We start from the raw sequence: 21,303 nt of genomic DNA, 5'->3' as shown, positions 1-21,303 counted from the left end.
TCTTAATTTTCTGTCGTTCAAGGCAGCCATGGGCTTCAATTAATTTCTGTTCATTTCAGCACGCAGACTACTGAAATCTGCAAGTTTTTTAATACATTATATTAAATATTTATTAGTGTGAGGCTGCTACTAATGATTTTTTTGATTTTCCATTAATCTGCCGATATTTTTCAGTTGATAAATCGGTCTTTAAATGATCAGAAAATTGTGAAAAGGAAAAAATAATCAATTTACTGACTTTTAAAATCTTCCCTCAATCAACTATACTTTAATATGATTGTTGCTGTACATTTTGTTCATTACTGTTGGTCCTAAACCCATTAAGACCTGAAGGCACTGATTAAAAACGCACTTGAAAACCTAACCTAGACCTTTAAACTATGAGGTTCACAAAGGGAACTCCTCTATACCAGGATCTCAGAGAGAAGAGTGAGGGAGTGAGCAGTTGACAAAAGCTGATTTGAAAGCAGAGGGCCCTGAGCAGAGCGGGCCACTTTATTTTGGGGTGATAATTACACACTGCGGGCGACTCACCATGTTATTAGTTTAGATGATCGATAGCAGAATATCAACCCCCTCTGTTCAACAACCGAGCGGCTTGGCTGGCGCTCCGTAAACCACAGGCCTGCCACACTCTCTGGGGGACCCTCGTACACACACACACACACACACACACACACACACACACACACACACACACACACACACACACACACACACACACACACACACACACACACACACACACTGAATTTTGTTTTAGATCATGCACACACTCCTCAACAGATGAAAAGAAATAAATGGACACACACACACACTCTCTCGCATAAATACGTCCACACACATGCATACACATGCACATTAAGTCAGAGAGAACACTGGGCCCCAGAGATGGCGAGCGGTGACGGGCGGTCTCTCTGATGCTGCTGCACACGTCTCTCTGAGGCCCCCCCGGGCCCATGCATGCAGCTCTGTGGTGGAACACACCAGCGCTAGCCCTCGCAAGGTTTTGGACGAGCTCCACATGTGGTCAGCTGGATGGTAGCGCCCTCGCTTCACTCGCCCAAAGTACACAGATGACTCCAGTGGACTCGTGCCCTGTCGAAATCCTCGGGTTTACTGCCCCCAAACGAGAGCCAGGACTTTTCTGTTTCTTCTCGCAGTCTTACTGTTTACATTACATTCAACTGGACAAATGCTATAAGATGTAATTTCTTATCCATGCTCTTTTGAAATGTACAACATCCTAAAATACTTTTTTTCCTGGTGTTAGCATGAGGCTAAACATAGTGATGAAACTGGTCTGTTTCACAATATCTCTCACCAGTTTCGCACAGGTCCACACATAACTTAGTGTGAGATAACAACAATTAAATAGCATCATTGACATAATTATTAACATCCTGAGGCAAATTGTGTTGAGTTCAGTCTGTGTGTACTTTACACCTTGGTAACATATTATCAAAATGTTAGTCGGATAATAATACAGCAGATAAAGGCGTATCGATTTATATGTATATATCTTTATCAATGTTTAGTAAGGAGATATTTAGAATCATTGCCATTTAAAACAAATTATATACATCAGCCAGTTTAGGTCTCAGGAATATTTTACCCCTCATATTAATAACCACACTGGCTCAAAAACACTCTTATGGGTCAGGCATTAAACACAAACACTAAAACTGCTTTTAATTGTATATAAAATGAGTCTGAATTGATTTTCAAACAATACGAAGTCACAAAGCATTTTACTGGGTTAAATGCACCGAATTGCGTCCATTCATCTCATCCGCTACTTTGTCATTATCATGGTGGCAGATTCTCTACACATTTTTAAAATGATTTCGGCCAGTCCAGAGGTCTCAGTTCAGCGCAGGTTAAGGTGCACCGTGTTAAAACACAACACAGAACGTGCGAGTTAAACCCTGGTGGGGAGCGCATCTCTTCTCTCCAACACCCCTTTGAGTTCCTGGAGATAAAAGCAGCCGGCGCAACATCAAATCGATAGGTCCATCAATAGGAACATATCCTGAAGATTAAAGAGAAACTCGCTCAGAGACACAGAGGGAAGGCAGGATGCTAATAAAGTACAAGGCCTGGTCAATGGAAAGGGATTTAATTGATGGTTGGAAAGGAGATAGATGAAAAGGTGAGGGGTGATGATGTTGTAATGGGGTTGTGTGTGTTTGTGTGCCGAGGCTCCTTTTGTAATCAGGGAACACTCTTTTCCTTTTATTCATCCATTAGTAAGACTTCGTTTGTGTAAATATTTATCAGTTATTCATCCACCCTTTCAAATATTCATGCAGCTCTGTTTCTACCTGTGCATCTGTACATCAATGATCCCCCCCCCCCCGTCTCTTCTTCTCCAATCTCTGTCTCTACTGTTTTCTTTTGAAGTTCTCAGTTTTCACTCCGATCCGGTGCCCCTCTGCTTTCTTAATCCTGTTTTATCTGTTTCACAGATTCAGTGTTTGATCCGTTAAAAGGAATCGAGTACATGTCTGTTCAACAACATGCCCACTCCTCCAGTGATAGGAGGAGTCTGAATAATGCACTCAACTGCATGTTCCTAGTACAGAATGTTTCTATTGACAATTAGACAGTTTAAAATCTACTAGCACTACGCATTGTTGTGTAACTATTATCAAGTTGGTTGAAATTGAAAAGTTTAGTTGCAGCTTCAAAAACATGAGTAAAGTCAACTTTAAGATAAGCTTTGTTTCAACTCACAAAGTTCAGTTATTAAGTTTTTTAAATTAATGAGATTAAAAGAAAAGTTGAGACTAAATTTAAACAATTTATGTTAAGATAAGCAACTCAATTCATACCAATTACCTGTTAAGTATTATTAACTCGTTTTTTTAAGGCAGCAAGTGAACCTAATTTCTCGAACAGCCCATCAGCTTGGATTAACAAAGAAAATAGTAAGAGACAATTTTCATAATTACCAACCGCTTTGTAAACCATGAAATGAAAAAGAAGTTGTATCACTTCAATTCATGTTCAAACCAAATATCTGAATTGTGAAAAACGTGATCTCAGTGACTTTGATATTATTGTTGATACACGTTAGGCTGGTTTGAGTATTTCTGCAAATTATTTCTGATTTATGTAATTTCACTTTTACTAGTACCGCTCTTATAGTCTTCAAACTTTCCAATTAAGATAGTTATAGCTTTCTTCGGTCTTATTCAATGGAGTTGTCTTTAATGTTATAACCACAACGTTTGTTTACTACTCGAGTTAGCTAACAGTCTGAAAGATGAAGATTGGTCTGTATCAATAACTTTATTGCAGCTTTGAAGGAATCAAATTTAATCTGCTCACCACCTTCAACTCTGACATTGATTAGTTATCCTCGGTTCCCCCTGACTCCTACGAGAACAAACCAGAAACTTCTGTCCAACAATCCCTTTCGACGCAACTTGTCACGACCACCATTATACTGGCAATCCTGAATGAGAGCAGCATGTTGGAGAGGGGGTTGAATATAGTTTGGGAATGTACAAGGCATTCAGGAATATTCTGTCGTTGCAAGGAGACCACAGGACGAGGCCTGTGCTGAGCCGGTCCATGTGGTTGTGGGCCGGGGTTTGTACGCTCTCTCTATCTGAAGCCACATCAGAGCCCTGAGCCCTGTGTAATGTGATCTGGACGGGCAGAGGAGGGTTCCCCCCCCTTCGGTTTCAGGAGAACCGCTGCGGAGGTGCAGCACAGGGACGGGTGGTCAATGATGCAAGGCAGCGCTCGCTAACAAACAATTATGGACAGTTTGGTGCCACCGTGATGGCATTCGCAACGTGTCTTGATTCAGTTGTATTTATATTTTGGGGTTTGTTTTGGGTTTGGGATTCAAACCTCCAACCTTGCTCCTGAAGTCCTCTACAAACTCTCTTGGGATTCGCTTCTCCTCCCTTTTTTTGTCGTCTTATTCTTTCTATCTTTCCACGTCTTCCTTAATCTGTCTCTGCCTCAGTTTCTCTGCTTTCTGTCTTCTTTGCAGCCTCTCTCTTTTCTTCTCTTTCCATCTTATTCTTCCTCTCCCTCTTTTTTCATTCATCCTCCCCTCTATCTCCCTGCGCACTCTCCATCCCATTTCATCTCTCTCGATCCTCCTGCGTTTGCTCTGCTTACTCAAAGTCTTGTACAAACAAACAAGCCGCGGGTGGCTCGCGTCTCCTATCTATAATTCAAGCCAGTCAAGCTACAGCGAGGATGTTTGCCAAACACATGAAGTGCATCTCACAGCATCGTACACAGACAGAGCGAGGGGAAGAAAGGAACACGTTTCACCATCATGGCTTGGACTCAATTCACAGAGATTATCCCAGTATCGAGAGATTAAAATCGTGTTTATGGCCTTTCTGCTTTGTTTTGATTGAAAACACACCAGGGTAGGGCAGGGTCGATAGAAAAGGGAGGATATTATGTGATCAAATTTGTGAGGGCGAGTCAAAGCCAACCGTCTTTGAGTGTGCGATTCTGGAACAATACATTTTCTCATAGGAAATAAACCCGCTTTTTTACAAATTGTACAAAATCTCTGAATTTGTTTTTATCTGACCTTTCTTTGCAATCTTTTGGACGACAAAGTGAAATCAATTATTCAAGAATACAGTTTCGCAAAAGGAGGTGTTTTTTTTTTTGCTTCAAGGTTTCTTCGTTTCGCTCAAGGACGACGCTGCAGCTGTGTAACAGTAACTGACTGCAGGCGTTTATTCATCGCACAAAAAAGCATTATATTTCCCTTGAGACTGAGCCAAACCACTTGTGGTAACAACAACCTATAACGATAAATGAGAGTTGAGAGGAAAACCAAAGTTGTTTTTCCAGGTGTTTGGACCAAACTCCAGAGTGTAGTTTTCAAGTCCATCTGAGGTCCTCTGGCTGAAGCCTTTCATTTCTGGTGAAAGGAGTCTTGTAAGATTTATTTTATTTTTCTTAAAGGCGTTTATACACACGGCTGCACACATCTCAGAGGCAGTAAAGTGTCGTCCTTCTGAATTCTTTGGGGTTAACTGTCAAACGGTTTATTTTGGTTGAGTAAACACAGTGTAAGATTGAACGACATATTTTAGACTAGAACTCCTCTAGAACCTGTTTAGGTACTGGTTCTATTACAGCACGTTAACTTCTTCCCTTCCGATCCAGTCTCTTTTTGTTTTAGATAATGTTTAAAAATTTGTTTAAAATAAACAGCCAATTCTTGGACAGTCCAGTTTTTTACATTTTTGCTTGATAAACTTTATTTAAATATTTGCAGATACATTTTTTTGTTGAGTTATGTTGTACAGTGGGTTTAAAGAACAGTTTTTTGTTTTTTTTAAACACAAGCTTAATCTTCGCATTTACGAATCAGACCCTGTCACCTGAAGCCAAAACTCCGTACGAATGCAGCGACAGATCTCAGATCAGCAACCAGGAATCTTTGCGGCCCGCGGCTGAAGCGGTGCTATGGTTGCCATGGTTACAGCATGCCTGCTCTGTTTCCCCTCACCGCTGCACGGCGCGGAGAGAGAGAGGACCGGCCCAGCAGGTGGGCCGAGAGAGGTAGAGAGGAGAAAGGAGTAAGCGAGAGAGAAGGAGAGAGCTGGGGCTGCTGGGAGGTGGGGCACGCCGCACATCCAGAGGAATCACTCCGACCGCCGGGGTAAAAGGAATTAATCAGACCGAATAAATTATAACATGAAAGAAGACGGAGCACTTCTCCATCCATCTCTCTATCTTTCCATCCATCCATCCATCACACCAGCCTTACATTTATTTATCCAAGAATTAAGATTCAAGATTAACCTTGCAGCACATAGTTGTCATTACAGATGTGTGGGTGTTTCAAATGTCACTATTTATGACTTCCGTAGTTTTTTTAACTTCATTAATATAAGTTTAGACTTTTAACCGTGAGATGCGTCTCCTACTTCAGTCATTCTTTCCATTCGTACAACTCACCTCTGTGGTGATCCCCATCCTCTTAGCTATTCAAATTCATGCAAGCTTTATTCAAAGGAAAATCCATACAAAACAAAAGTGACACAGAGCAACATTTTCATTTCAGTATTATATTCATGAATCAATTGTTCATGTTAAAGCTCTCATTTGATCCGGGAGGCTACTCTCAGTTCAGCACAGACCTTGAATCTTGAAAAAATGTTTCATTCATTTGGGACATAAATTTAGTTTCTAATTTATTTTGTAAAAATTACGTTGTTTAAAATTTTTATTTCAAAGGTGAATACCAGGAAGAAGGATTCTGAACAACTTTTGAAGTTTTTAACTTAGCAGAAAAATAGATAAGATTTAACGAATAAGTGGTTTTTAGTTGTAATTAAACCCGAAAACCTCGGCTGCTGTAGTCGTGGTCAACTTTCAGTCTTGTGGAGTCAGAGGTCGTCCCTCTGGGCCTTTGCTGCTGTCCTCCCCCAGGATGAAAAATCGTATCAACATGCATTAGGACGTCTGAGTGGACAGAGATCTATGCTGACAAATAGCCGGTGCTCAACAAGTGCAATTTTGGTGAAAGATGGTTCTTTAAACGCCGCTGAGTCGGACTTCTTGATCTCTCTGAGACATTGTGAAAGGAATGAGCTGATTGGTCAGCGGCCTCGGGGCTCTGCTTCGTCCCTGATCTTGTCTGATGATTCATCTCTTCCACACAATCTGTGTCTGTCAGTTTTCTGTCTTTCTGCTCTCTTTGCTCCTTCTTTCTTCTTTCCTGTCCTTCTCTTCTTCCTTCTATCCTTTGTTGTGTTGGTCAAATAATTAAAAAGGCATAACAAACTATTAGTCGAACTGAAATCCTAAAAGATTGATTAGGTGTTTGACTTCACAAGCTCTTGCTGTTTAAATGAATTTTTTTGCTATTTGTTTACTGCAGTGTTAAGGTTCAAACTATATATCATGACGTGGACTCTTCTCTTATATCATAATGTCTTTTGTCTTATATAAGGAACAAAGGGGACACTTTTCACTTTAAGATGTTATGCAACAAGAAAAGACTCAGACGTGCGGGACGTGAGAGAAGAGATACAGTAAATACAGTTTGTCATTTTAATTGGTATTTTTGGCTTGTCTTACCAGTTAGTTCTTCAAAGAATGATTGTAAATTATAAACTTAAATACAAAATAATACTCACTTTCCAAAAACCAAACTCTTTAAAATTTCTCATAGCCCCATAGAACTTTGGTGTGTAAATATATAAAAAGGTGTATAGAGAAAATATTCCTATTTGAATTTGGAAATGTCAAGGCCATTCATGGCACCTTGCCCCCCAGGTATTTCTTTTGCATGGCCTTTAATGCTCCCATAACACAAACACCCAGGGATGAGATTATTTTGATACAAACATCAAAGCAGCAGATCAGACAGAAAGCACCGTGCACGTGAGGTGAAGCGCTGGCCCCCGGGGGGGGGGGCACAGAGCATGTAAGCTTATTGAGTTGTCTGCTTCCCCCTTCAAACTTGACTCGGCGACAGTTCGCTCCCACGTAGAAGCAGCCGTGTGCGACCACCTCGACAACGCCCCGATCGCCACTAACACACAGAAGCTTGTCTTTTTTTTTGTCATTAAAGTTTTTTATTTATTCATGCATATAAAAACATACAATCAAACTCAAAAAACAACATTTATAACAGCATCAACAGACAGTATACCCATCATACAACCATATATACAAAGGCCTCTTGCAAATCGATATTTTCTTTTTTTTTCTTGAAACAACCAGAATGTACATCCAGCACCATGTCTACAAATTTTTCCATATGCCCTATCTACAAAAAAAATACGGTCCCAGGCCCTCCTAAAATCTTCCTCTTCATTGTTCATTCTAGCCAACATGCGTTCATAAGATGCAACCTCTGACATCATTTCCATCCATTTTTTAACATCTGAAGCTTGTCTTTTAAAAAAAATCATAAAATCGATCATCAAACTTTCAAAAGTGGTTGTTTTCAAATGCCCAGTTGATTTCTCACTGAGTAATTTATGGATCTTGATGAAACAAATCTTAACAAATGTTATGGGCCTGATATTTATGAGTGTGTGAAATTTGGTGCAGATTTCCCAAAAATGTAAATGTAGATTCAGAAGGGGATTGTTGGCCTTGGCGAGGTTTGCACTCCTCTCAGTGCCCGGGGTTTTTCTTGTCTTGGAAACTGCTTCATAGGAAACACGATGGTAACTAAGGGAAATACAGACTGTTGTGCAGATTTTGAGATTTACTTTGAACTTTGATCCCTGATAAAAGGGTTAAAATGTTAATTAATTGCTTTATATTGGAAATACATCTTGGGCTTTAAATGCGTGGTGCAGCTTTTGAACACGTTGTTGGTGAGTTGTATCTTTTTAAAAGACTTTTGGTTCTCACGTACAAATGAAATGGTTAAGATGAACACATCACCGATCAGATGATAAGAGCTCATCACATCGTCCCCTAACAATATCTTTCTTCATCTGGGGTTAAGTTATCACTGTATATATCTTAATAAAAAATGACACTTACACAATGACTATGTGATTTTCTTTCGTGTGGTATTTGGTGGCCATATTTGTGTGATAAATAGAAACTGGCTCACAGGAAACGTGTCACTGCAGGGGTTTTTTAAGTGTGCGGTGGCATTTCCCATTTGGGCACATGGTCTGGTGTGTCTGCTGAGCCGGTGAGTGAAAGCCGGCCTCGGCAGCCGTACAGGAAAGGTTTCACAATGAGTGAACGAGAGACGCTCTCAGTCATCTCAGCAGGAGACGGGACCACATCACCTACGGATAGGATCGCAATCACATCAGAGGTCTTTGAGAAGAAGAAAAGCTCTGAGGCCTGGAGTTTCCTTCCCTCACACACTACAGTGGGTAGGAGGAGATTCACCGAAAGGTCACATTTATTTATTTAATTGTATTTTTTCTTCATGGTGATTGGGAAAAACTTTCATCCCCGCCCACAGATAAATCAGGTCAGATAAACACAGTTGTGGAAGTATGACATTTCACACTGAAAACAATCCCTTCCGGCTTGTCTGAGAATAAATGCAAAACACAAGACGCCTTTTTCCTGTCGTGGCGAGCCCTCTGTGCCTTTTTGACAATGCTGTTATCAAACCGCTAGATTTTTTTAGTTCTGCTAACTGGCCCCCACAAGACAAGACAATACAAATATGGATGTGGCCTGAAGTCCTCGTAGTATCTATTGTTTGAATGAACCAAACCCTGGAGGAAGTTTGTCTCAGAGAGGATTTACGTCGTCTGTGGTTGCCTCATTTCCTCTCGACTCCTCGTGTCATTATTTTTATTTCAAATGTTTGCCCCAAAAATGTCACAAACAAGTTGTTAATCGTGGAAGATCTGATGGATATAAACAAGTACACCATTAATTAGCTCCCTTTAGGACCAATCATTAGAGGTCATTACTGCAGAGTGAAACCGACAACCGCAGCCGAGAAGAGAAAGTTGCCTGCTCGTCTGTCTCCGTCCACTCATTATGAGAGTGATAACTCATTTCTAAATGCCTTCGACCTTGTTGGGTTTGATTTTGCACCCAGTCATATTCATTGCCCCTGGAGCCAGCTGCAGCAGAAAGCCGTCTTTCATGAAGAGATCGGATGTTTTGTCACCGCATTGAGCCTGAGCTGTAACGTCAGATTAATGGTGGAAAGTGATTCTCCTTCCATTTCTCTTCATCTCTTCTCTCCAGACGTTTTCAGATAGGATCTCAAGAAGATGGCTGGACAATATGGTCAGGACATTCTTTTGACTTTGCCTTTCACATGTGAACAACACAACAGGAAGTTGTCCATGCCACAAAGGTTCACACCAATGCAACGTCGAGTAAAAAAGCTGGAATCATAGTTCTCTGTGTATATTGCATTGCTGTATAGTAGTAATACATATGTGCACCGAGCATTTCTCTCTGTTCGCTAAAACCAGTGGTTACTGATTCATCGTGGCCACGACCCAGATGTTCCAGTGGTGTGTGGCAGCAGTGGATGCCGGAGTGTGTATTTGCATGTATGTGTTTGTGTGTGTGTGTTTGCATGCACGACACTGGGCGTGTCCTCGCAGACATGCGTTGACGCAGGCATAGGAGCAGTCGTGTGTATGTGTGCGTGCATGTTGGTAATTGGGGAGTGGGCGGACCTGTTGGGGGTGGTGGGGGGTGGGTGTTTGGCCCTTTTTTAAACATAGCTGCGTTGTTATGGTTGTCGGGGCTTTGATGTTGCCCAAACCTCCAACTAAGAGGCTCTCATTTCGGGCTCCTGACGCTGGAGAAGGCAATGACTTCCAGATTGGGAGACCTACTCGCTGCTCCAGACTCGAGTGCTGCGGTGGGATGGGTGGCGGGGGGTCATGACGGTCAACGCAGGTCAACCTGATGCTTCGGGTGGGGTGCCCAGGAGAGGGTGCAGCAGTTGTGCACGTACTGAACACAAGTGTACATGTACAACGCACACAACGTTGACACAGGAGATGTGGGGGATGTTTTCGTTCAGTTCACTGAAACAGTTGGTGAAAGACACAGTTTTGTAGTTTATACATTAAACATATATTGAATGTGCAATCTTTCGTACTTCAAGTGATCATTGATTTTTATATATTTCACCAAGACCACCATCTTCTCATAAACTCAACCAATGAGCTTTGAGTTGCCTGAACCCAACCACTAACCCTCAAAACCTCTCCACATGAACATTGTGTGTTGGCAATTAACAGTTTGTCGATGCATTCAGGATAATATTCATACATATGTATTGATAGATAAATAAAATCATGTGAAAAGCCTTTCTTATGAATATCCCGTAGAGTCCTCGAAAACCTTCAAAGTATCAAAGACATCATGGAAAAGAATGTTGTAAAAACTTTACTGAAATGGCACATTTGTTGTAACAGTTCATTTATAGATATCTTTTGATTCAGCAACTGCAACTCTTCATAAAGTGTTGTTTGCGTTTGTCTTTGAAGGACGCCGCTGTCTCGATTCATTCGATGACTGAACACGATGCTGTGACGCTCTCATCTCTTTGTGAAAAAAGGCTCTATCCTGCAAAAGCAGTTGGATTGCAGACACTTAAACGATCACACAGAGCCAAGCTGAATGAACGCACCATTCATTCGCAGCAACAGTCCGGAGATCTTTTTGTCCCCTGCCACACCAGGGCAAGGACGACTGGAAGAAAGAGTGCGCTGGTTGTGTTTTCTTTTTGTATCTACCATCTCCGTGACATCTGAGATTAAAGACATTAGACTCAAAAGCACTCAAAGGGGGGGGGGGGGGGGGGGTTGACAAAAGAGAGGGCGCTTTAATTTCCGCTTCAAATATGAAAAGAGATGGATCTACTTAGTGTGTCATCTGGAAACTAAAGAATACATTAGAGTTGTCTTATCAGCATAAGGTCTTCTAAATGAAGGTGTGTGTCTGTGTGCACTCATAAGCATGCTGTCGCGTTTCTTTGCACGCGTGTGTATGTGAAATGCAAACATACGAGTACATGTGTGTGTGTGAGTCAGGGTCAAGGTGGAGGGCATCGTTACAAACAAGTGATGTCTGGGATCCCATTAACTCTTTTATTCAGCAGCAGATTTCTGTTCAAATAGAGTGGAGATAAAAGGCTGCAACAATATGCTGATAAATCAAAGGCCTTTCAAGTGAAATGAGACTACAGAGACACTGAGGGCCACATTCAACATCTCCTGACGCACTTAAAAAGGTGTTTATCTAATTGGAATTTTTTAAGTAATCGCATCTTTGAAGTAATTATATCTTTGATGTAATCAACAAACAGGCGGTTTATTATTCAGCCGCTCCAGTTGGCGTTTGACAGTGGGCTTCTTCATGTGAATTGCTGCTTACATGATTAATGCATGTGCAGTGATCTGGAAATGCAGCTGCTCATAGGAGGTTTGAGGAGAAGGGCTCAAGTGAAATAGTGAAAGCAACAGGCAAAGAATCTAGAGGAGGATACACATGTCTTGTCTTGGAAGCTTCGTCATTTAAAGCACAACGGTAACTTAAGGAACTAGAACGTCACTGAGTAGACCTCGTACCTTCACTAAGGCTAATGCCCTATCTCGCCAGGTCAAAGCAATGTTTCCTATCAATTATCTAGACGTATTATCTAGTAGCCATATTTTAATAGATACATGTTTTCACAATACCAGAGATCTCTAAATTAATGTTTTTGCTCTGTCGCTGCATTAGCTGTTTGCAGTGCTACTCACCGCACTACTTGCTGCCGGCCCGCTTGCCCTTAAGAAGACCTTCCTTCAGTCTGATGTTCATCGATGGTAAATCCAGATTTCCGTTAAGACTCAACCGTAACTACAGATATGTGGCAGAGGCAGGACCACCGCAGAAACCGGGCTTCAGCAAGAGTATTGTCCTTGAGGCACAGCCAGTGTTTTATCTTGGCTGATGAGTCCTAACGTGTGTTATTGTCCTATTAAGTAATAAATAAATCAAATTGAGTCAGTCAACGTTACAAACCCTGTATTTAATATTGATTTGTACTACGAATCGTATTCCCTGATGATTTATGCCAGGCTGCAAGAGGGTGGGGGTAACTCAAAATCAAAGGGTGGGTTAGCACTTTTTCCTCAATGTGTGTTTGTGTGTGTTTGTGTGTGCTAGCAGCAGGGTGCACCTGAACATATGTGTAACTCCTCCGGTTTCTTTTGTACCGAAAACATAGCTGCGTGTTTCCAATTCAAAGTCGCGTAAGTGTTATTTGAACTCTTGCAAGTGCGTGTGTGTCCCACACGTGCATGTACACACTCGTCTGTTCCAGCTCGGGTAATTATTTGTAAGTTTTTGTGTGTGTGCAAATGTGTGTGTGTGTGTGGTGGGGTGAGGGGGGTAAATACAGAGGGGTTGATAATTATGGGTTAAATGAATGCTCTCAGTCAGCCTCCCCAAGTGTGTGTAAAAAAAGGAAGGCGCAGCGAAAGCCACTTCAAGGCCGACTAATTACCCTGAGGAAGAGAGGAAACATAAATGGACGATTTTGCGGCTATAATGTTACAGCAAAATGGCTACATCAACCTCAGCACGTGAAACGGAGCCACAGCTACTTCTGAAGGCTCCGAGCAGCCCAGCACAGATGTGCGTGTTGGTGTGTGTGTGTGTGTGCGTTGCATCCATATGTGCAGAAAAGGTGTGTGTGTCATAGTGTATACAAAATGTGTTAAGCAAGTGTGATTAAAGTGCAGTGAATCACACTTAAGTATTTTCTGTCTTTGCAGAGTATTCATATCTGCTTTATTGTGCGTCTCATCGAACACAGATGTTGTTGCAGCTACAGTTCATTGGTTTATTCCTTCAGTCTTGGATCAGATGTGAAATCTACTTTAGATATTTGTTGACTCTGGTTTTGACGTTTGCAGTCAGGAGCTTTCTTTGCTTTTACTGTGGTTTTGACTCAGAACGATGTCAGGTTTTATGTAACGTCTTTTCACATGCGTTCTAATGGCGCTAACTACCCTATTGTGGGAATTCCCAGCTAAATGTCCTGAATACTATGAAAATGTAAAATTACATAACTTCTATTTCCTATGGGCAGAACTCTGTGACACTGTATGAAGGATGTGACTAATAGGACGCTGTTGTGAATGCGTCAGTGCAGAGAAACTCCAGCTGTGTTGTGCGTGTGTGAAAGACAAACTCTGTAGCCAAATCTCTGGACTTTACCGGTAGGTCATGACAGTTTCCGATTCAGTTTTTTTTATTGACCTTGTGCAGAGCTGATATTAACAGCAGCCTTATCTGCTTATATGTCATTCATGATATGTCTTTGTTTTCATTTGAGGGAGTCCCTAATAAAAAAAGTCCAAATGCTCTGAAGGCTCCAGGGTCATTAAAACCACAACCAGTAAAGAAGTTTGTGTGTCTACAGTCAAGGGTTTTATCGAAGCACAAGTAGATCCATCACACTGCTGTTTCCTGGTGTAGCACCATTCAGTCTAAAAGGACAGATAAAGGATTTTTGGTCCGTACCGCCAGAGTCTATGCTTGGTACTGTATATTCCTTTGCATTTTCAGGGTATCAACCCCATCACCACCTCCTCCACTCTGCCTCCTCCCCTGCACCTCCTCTCCCACCCTCACACCGGCTCTCCAGTACAGAGGCATTGCGTTTTGTTTTCATGTGTCTCAACATTAAAAGCGGTTTATCAGTTTGATCTTAGCTCCACAGCCCAACTGTGAAGCATACACATGAGAGTCTCTCTCTCTGTGTGTGTGTGTGTGTGTGTGTGTGTGTGTGTGTGTGTGTGTGTGTGTCTGTGTGTGTGTGTGTGTAATGTTTGGTCAGGGAGAGGGTTAAAGATGTTGATGGATAGGGAAGACACCGTTGAGTGTATGTATGTGTGTATGTGTGAGTCTGTGAGTGTGTCAATGTGGAGCATGTGTGTGTGGAGGCTCTGCCTTTAAGTGATAAGGTATTCACTTTGTAACTCAGCAGGAGGCCCTGCAAGTAGCACCAGATATTCCCCTCTGTAGTGCTGATGTTACTAACGCACACACACACACACACACACACACACACACACACACACACACACACACACACACACACACACACACATAGGTTTGTCCATATCAGTGCACAACATAAAATAAATTATTGAACAACAACTTTTATCCAAAATATTTATATACATGGAAATCAGCATCTCAAGCTTTCAAAGGCATAATACTATACACACACACACACACACACACACACACACACACACACACACACACACTATCAATCCATAAAAACCCCCACACATTCACATTCATGTTATTTCTCACCTTAAACAGAAACAACAAGTGTCCAGTCCACACACACACACACACACACATGCACTGTTTGAAACGTATGCAGTGTACCTCTGGTCAGCTGACGCGTTGTAGGTCAGCCTGCGTGCTGTGAGCATTTGCAATAACTAGATTAATTTATTTTATTGACCCACGTTTTGTAAACAGAAACATGAAAGCAAACACGCTTCAACGCAGCCACACTTGATCATCAAAGCTTAATCGATCAAATGGTCCTCCTCCTCTTCCTCCTGCTCCTCTTCCTCCTGCTCCTCTTCATCCTGCTCCTCTTCTTCGCTGAAAACCAATAGGAGCAAAGTGCAGCTCTTCTGTTTGTTCCACACTAGGTTCAAAATATCCATCTCTCTCTCTATCTCCATCTTTTATTCTTGGCAAACTATATGCTTGGGGATGGGGGGGATGCTGAGACTGACATTGGCTTCTTTGTGTGTTTGTGTCTATCATGTGTTTTGTAACCTTTGTGATTCAATTAAGAGAAGAAAAAACTGAGAAATGCGTTTGTTTTTATTTTGTTTGATTTGGTTGAATGCATCTCGTAGCTCAGCAGCACATGTTGCAAAAAAGAGGGAAAGTGCAACCTCATATCTTTACAATTCAATCAGTGTGACAAATGTATAAAATGTAAATTGTTAATATTGTCTAGATTAATTTTGTATTGTTGTCTTTTTGTACAGTCCAACAAAGTGTCGGTGGTGCAGCAGTCACACGGGATGCACCCCCTGTCGTCCCTCCTGCCCTACAGCAACGACCACTTCAGCCCGAGTCCTCCACACCTGCCCACAGACATGAGCCAGAAGACAGGTGAGAGCACACACACACACACACACACACACACACACACACAAAAGACAGGTTTATGTTCACAATACGTGACTGTGCTGTAGGTACAGATATGGAGACACACACAACCGTCTTTAAGGATGTTCACTGCATGCGGATGCTGCATTGTTGCTGAAATCCTTCCACAAACACACTCCAATCTTTTTGTGCTGTGGAAGCATCATACATCACATGAACACAGATGCAATACACACACACAGACACACACAAATATGCACACGTGCTCACACACGTGCACATTCACTTCCACAACAAGCATTAGCTACTCTTACAAGACACAGTAGAGATGTAATTTAACAAAAGTAATATATTCATATTCTTATCCTCTCACTCTTTCTTTTGCTTATTCTCTCTCACTCACTTACTCAGTCACTCCCACACACACACACACACACACACACACACACACACTGGATTGTGGATCTCTCCCCCCCACACACACATTAAGGCACGCACATAGTGAGTGAAGTGGCAGCGCTGGCTCCGTCAGCCTGTGGCAGTCCCACGGCCGCTCTGAAGTGGCCTGCTCCTCTGAAGGGACCGCCAGCCACACGCGCACACAAACACACACATTTACACACACGCACACACACTTACAAACATGGAAACAATTAGCGTGACAATCGCACAAGCCATCACAGCGGCACACACAAGGTTCTCCTTAGTGAACACTGCACACACAAACACACACAGTTCTCTGTTTTGAAGTCACAAACAAACACAAGCCGACGTTTAAACGCTGCCGGATCTTATGTCCTGCAGGAGGCGGAGCTAGAAGGGGGACAGTGTCCGTGACAGTGTCCATCTGTGTGTCTGGAACTTTTGCTCTAGTGAAAGATATCTCATCAGGATGCTTATTGATGAATTTGTGGAATGTGTTTATGATCACCAGAGGATTGATGTTTGGTCGCACGATAAATATGGTCGCATGTAGCAGCTCAGCAGTGTGAGATAGCTCAGTGTCATACAGCTGAAATCCATGAAACAATGAGGTGAAACTAATCCGTCCTCCTTCGCTTCCTGGGTTTTCTTGAGGAGTAAATGGGGTCATCAGTTTGGAGTTCTGACGTGACGATGATGATGATGATTTGAAAATGTAGAAAATGGGAGCAGAGACGTTGAGAGTAAAATGAAACAGCAACAGGAGATGAACAAAAGTCTTTTCTCAGCTTTGATTAGATATTAGAGTCCGACCTCAGGCAATCTCCTGCCTGCTCCGTCTGGAAATCCCCCTTTTCCTACCAACACACTCTCCTTGTCTTGTCTAGACTGAGTGTGTCTGTGTGCGTGTGTGTGTGTATGTTTGTGCATGGCAAGCTGACTCAGCTCTTAATGACAGACTGGGCCACCTGCTTCATACCCCCCTAGATACACACACACACACACACACACACACACACACACACACACACACACACACACACACACACACACACACACACACACACACACACACTGACACACACTGACACACACTGCTAACACCTGGCTCCTGCACATAACCTTTCTCACATCAGCTCACCTGGATTCTGACTACATTTCCACTTTAAACACACACACCCACACACACACACACACACACACACACACACACACACACACACACACGCCATCTTACCTCACTCCTCACATCATTCGTCGGCTCTTCACAGGTAGGGGTTACCTCATCAGTGATGTCATTTTTTGGCACAACTACAGGATCTTCCCCTCTGTCAAACTGATCATCGTCACTGAGGTTTAACTCTGTGGGTCAACATGGATTTTCACCTGCTGATGGATGGATACAAGTAAAGTTGTATAAAAGTCAAGGGGGGGGGGGGCTGCTTTGTCAATACAGGTATTCATAATATCTGTATATACATTAATATGTTGCTCAGACACATTGAAATCATCCTCTTTTAACAGTTTCTCCTTTTCCTAAGACTCATCATAGTGATTCAGCAAAGTGGGAAAATAAAGTATTTGTATACAAATACAGATTTTCTTCTAGATTCAGCTGCAGAGCAAAACCTGACAGAGGAGGTAGAGACTCTGTCACACCTGAGCCCGGCTTTACGTCATCGAGTCTCTTACGTTAAGACTTAAAGTAAGAGACTCCATGACAGGGATTCTACCACGCCAGTTTCCATGGTACCCAGCAAGTTTGTTAATATATATTTATATTTTTCACTTCTGCTTTTTGCGATCTCGTTGAAGCACACTAGTTAAAACTGTGTTAGAATTCATTCATAATGAGATTTTCATACACAAAATACAGCTCCAATTGCTTTAGAAAATAAAAAATGAATATGAGAAAATGTAATAATGATGTTTCTGACGTGCGACCCAGCAGGTCAGTCGCTGTGGTCTTTTTATTGAGACTTATCACCACATTCAACATGTGATTCAACAGTCGAGCTGTTCCCGGTTGATCGAGCACCACAACACAGCTCTGACTGTTTTTCAGATATGACTGTTGGCTCGGACAATAAAACGTCAACTACAGGGTGTGAGAAGCAGAAGTGAAACATGTCTGCTTACGGTCACGCTGCCATGTGTCTCAAATGGCCTTATGATATTATATGTCATAAAGAGCGCTTTATCTTTTATAAATTTTGAGATTATAACTGGTCTGCTGGTATTCTACCTTATTGTCACTGGATCCCGTGAAAAGACCAAAGTAAGTATTGTATAGATCCAGAGCCTAATTCATCTGTACCATAGAGATTGATAGTTTCCAAAAAACTTCTGAACAACACACAGCAGTGAGTCACACTGTCGTCACTAAGTCGTACCCACATACATCTTCCACCTGTTCTAATTAATCACTTCAGTATCACGAGTTTTGTTTTTACCTGAGCGTGAAAAACCAGGTCCTGCATCGCTCTACAGTTTGTGTCTGTGTTGTGTTTTCCTTTTACAGTTTTGAATAATGAAGAGTGTGAGTCACTCAACCAAAAAAGAGAAATGAGAAACCAAATGTGATGACTAATAAGACAGAAATCAAGAGTCATATTAGACACGGCTTTTTATTATGGGTAACTTTACATTGTGAAGAATTACTTTCACTCTTTCTTTGACTTTTGATGTTTGCTCTTAAACCAGGTAACTTTTCCTGTACCCGAGTGAAATCTGTCAGCGCTCTTACTGTACTTACTGTAACAAAACACTACGTAGTTTCTTCTGGTCTTGGGCCACTTAATGTACATCACACAGACGGGCTGCCACCTCATTTAAATGCTCAGATGCTGCAGCACTTTCACTCTCAGTGGTTATAACCACCAAAATACATTATCAGTGTAGAATACTATTTTCAGCTGCTCAAGTCTCGGTTTAACTCGCACACGTTCTGATGGCAAGCTCACGCTGTGCAGGTCTGACTCAAACGGTTTCCCCTTTGAAGTGTTCTTTCTCCTCCTTGAGACGTTGAGACCGTGAGATAGTCGTCGTAGTTGTTATTAGACGGCCGCTTTCAAAGGGGCATTCCAAAGAAAACTGCCCCATTACTGCCACTAATTTTCCCCCTTCACGTTTCCCAACAGCAGCGGCGATAATAAGCTGAAGCAAGAACGTGACTTACAGAAATAAATCATGTTTCCATCACATTGACGTGTCAGAGATGGACAGCTTGATTAAAATGTGTGAACTCCGTGTTCCTAACAGAAGTGTCCCTAATGCACGTTTTGCATCTGTATTCTTAACATTCTATATCTATTATGGATATAGATTAAAAGAGGTTTTATTTTAATTATTCATGTGTTTATTTATAATATACTGTATATTTCAAAAGGTGCAGTGAAATTAAAATGTATTATGTATTCTTATTTTTTATCATAAACATTTAAAATGTGCAATCTGTTAAAGTGGATAGGATTTAATTAAAAAAAATATATATTTGCTCAGTTGAACCTAAACAAATATTGACAGACAGAAACTATATTAGCCTTAGGGCATCGTCCAGTAGCCCTTTGGCAACACACTGAAATATGACATGTAGTATGAGATGGTACAGGAAGCTGGTGAGAAGATAAAGTTCAGATTAAAGGCTGATGTAACAGTTTTTTAGATTTCATCTCTGACGCAGGACTTCAACTCTGATAAGTTGACATGACAGCAAATGTGTTCTCCATTTCACTTCTTGCAAATTAAACTGTAAAAGTAGCAAAGTGCTACATTCCACAAGGTTCTCTATCTAATAAAGAGTTGCATGTTTTTCTCTAACTCTGTATTCACATTAAAACAAATCTTCATACATTATCCACAACAGAGAAATTCCCCTTCACAACAATCTTATATGTTTTGATGTAACTGCTATCAGATTTATGTATTTCTGAGAAACCATCTTTTGTCAGTTAGCTTGGTTTGGCTCATGGATCAGAGAATACTTCATTACCCACAAGCCTCAGCTGCCACTGCTACAGAGAAGTATCAGAGTGATGGAGAATTCCATATGAGATCAAAACCATAATGATATGATGCGATAAGTGTTTAATTGATTCATTGATTTAAGATGCCAAGAGTTTTTGTTTTTGTTTTTTTTCTTTACTCAAACGCGTAATCTGAAGCTTTCATTGTCCGTTACACGAACATGCTGGTGGAGGTTTCTTGCACCCGGGAGTTGTAGTTGACATTCACCTCAAAGTCTTGTACCTCGGACTTCTTTTCATCAAAGAGTAAGATATTTTCTGACTTGGTCTTTCATCCCCTGGTTGTGATTATTTAACCAGCGCAGTTTCATGTTCATCCAACTGTGAGTCACATGAACGTTGTTTATGGGGAGAACAAAGAGCTCCGCCCACTTCTTGGCTCTATAGACCCGTTTGATTGTATGAATTAACACGTTGCCAAATGACGAGGCACAGATATGCGACATTGTTGAATCAGGTTCAAAAGTCTCGGACCAAAATTAGCTATGTTTTTTTTGTACTGTTTGGGTGTTTGTTCATTTACTGCAACAACACTCTGGTCTCATGGAGCTGAATGAGGAGTCTGTGTCTGAACACTGCCTGAGGCGTAAACCCTGTGTTGACAATGATTGGAATTTACCATGATATAATTCTCTATATATATTGAGCCTTGTTTAGTTTTTTTTTTATAGATGCTGCTGAGAAAACTCCTCTGTGATCTAATGTGTCACATGCAAACCTGTGACGGGAAGATGCTACAGCAGGAAACAAAAGTCCCTTCAGCCTCTTAGCTCTTTTAAAACGCATCCATCACGTGTGTGCAATATATTTCCCTGAAGACCTCATTTGGTTATGTGTGCCTCATGACCATGTTTGTGGTAGTTTTGGCTTAGATCATTTTGTTACTTTTTAAATACCAGTTAAGTCACTTTTACATATTTACATTTCTTTATTTCCGTTTTGTGCCAGTGCAATTGGCCCATTCCTTCTTGAGATTTAAGACGCTATAAATTTGCAAACACCTATATCTTGTTCTGATGTTACATATACAAAATATGTAGAAAGAAATATGTTTTCTCTTCTCCAAAGCTTTCCCCTGACAACTGGATCATTAATAAGTTTCATACGTCCACTCAGTCTTTGAACATCATCCATTTTTACAGAATTACATAGTTTACAATAAAAGGGACGGCAGAAAATGAAATGAAACTTATTTCCTACATAACTTAGACAGCACATTGGACAGATTCACTTGTCTTCCTTTAAC

The 21,303-nt window shown here is 41.4% G+C and overlaps 1 protein-coding gene across 7 annotated transcripts in view; it reads left to right on the top strand.

The window, feature by feature from the left end:
• tcf7 (transcription factor 7) overlaps positions 1 to 21,303 on the top strand; it is a 61,945-nt gene that overhangs the window by 22,236 nt on the left and 18,406 nt on the right. For all 7 annotated transcript variants that reach the window (XM_053442459.1, XM_053442458.1, XM_053442454.1 and 4 more), the window contains exon 4: positions 15,486 to 15,612. In XM_053442459.1, coding sequence (XP_053298434.1) covers positions 15,486 to 15,612 — 127 coding nt within the window. The remainder of the gene's footprint in view (positions 1 to 15,485; positions 15,613 to 21,303) is intronic.

Source organism: Pleuronectes platessa, chromosome 15 (assembly GCF_947347685.1).
Source record: "Pleuronectes platessa chromosome 15, fPlePla1.1, whole genome shotgun sequence".
Lineage (NCBI taxonomy): Eukaryota > Metazoa > Chordata > Actinopteri > Pleuronectiformes > Pleuronectidae > Pleuronectes > Pleuronectes platessa.
This window is presented reverse-complemented; position numbering and strand designations above follow the sequence as displayed.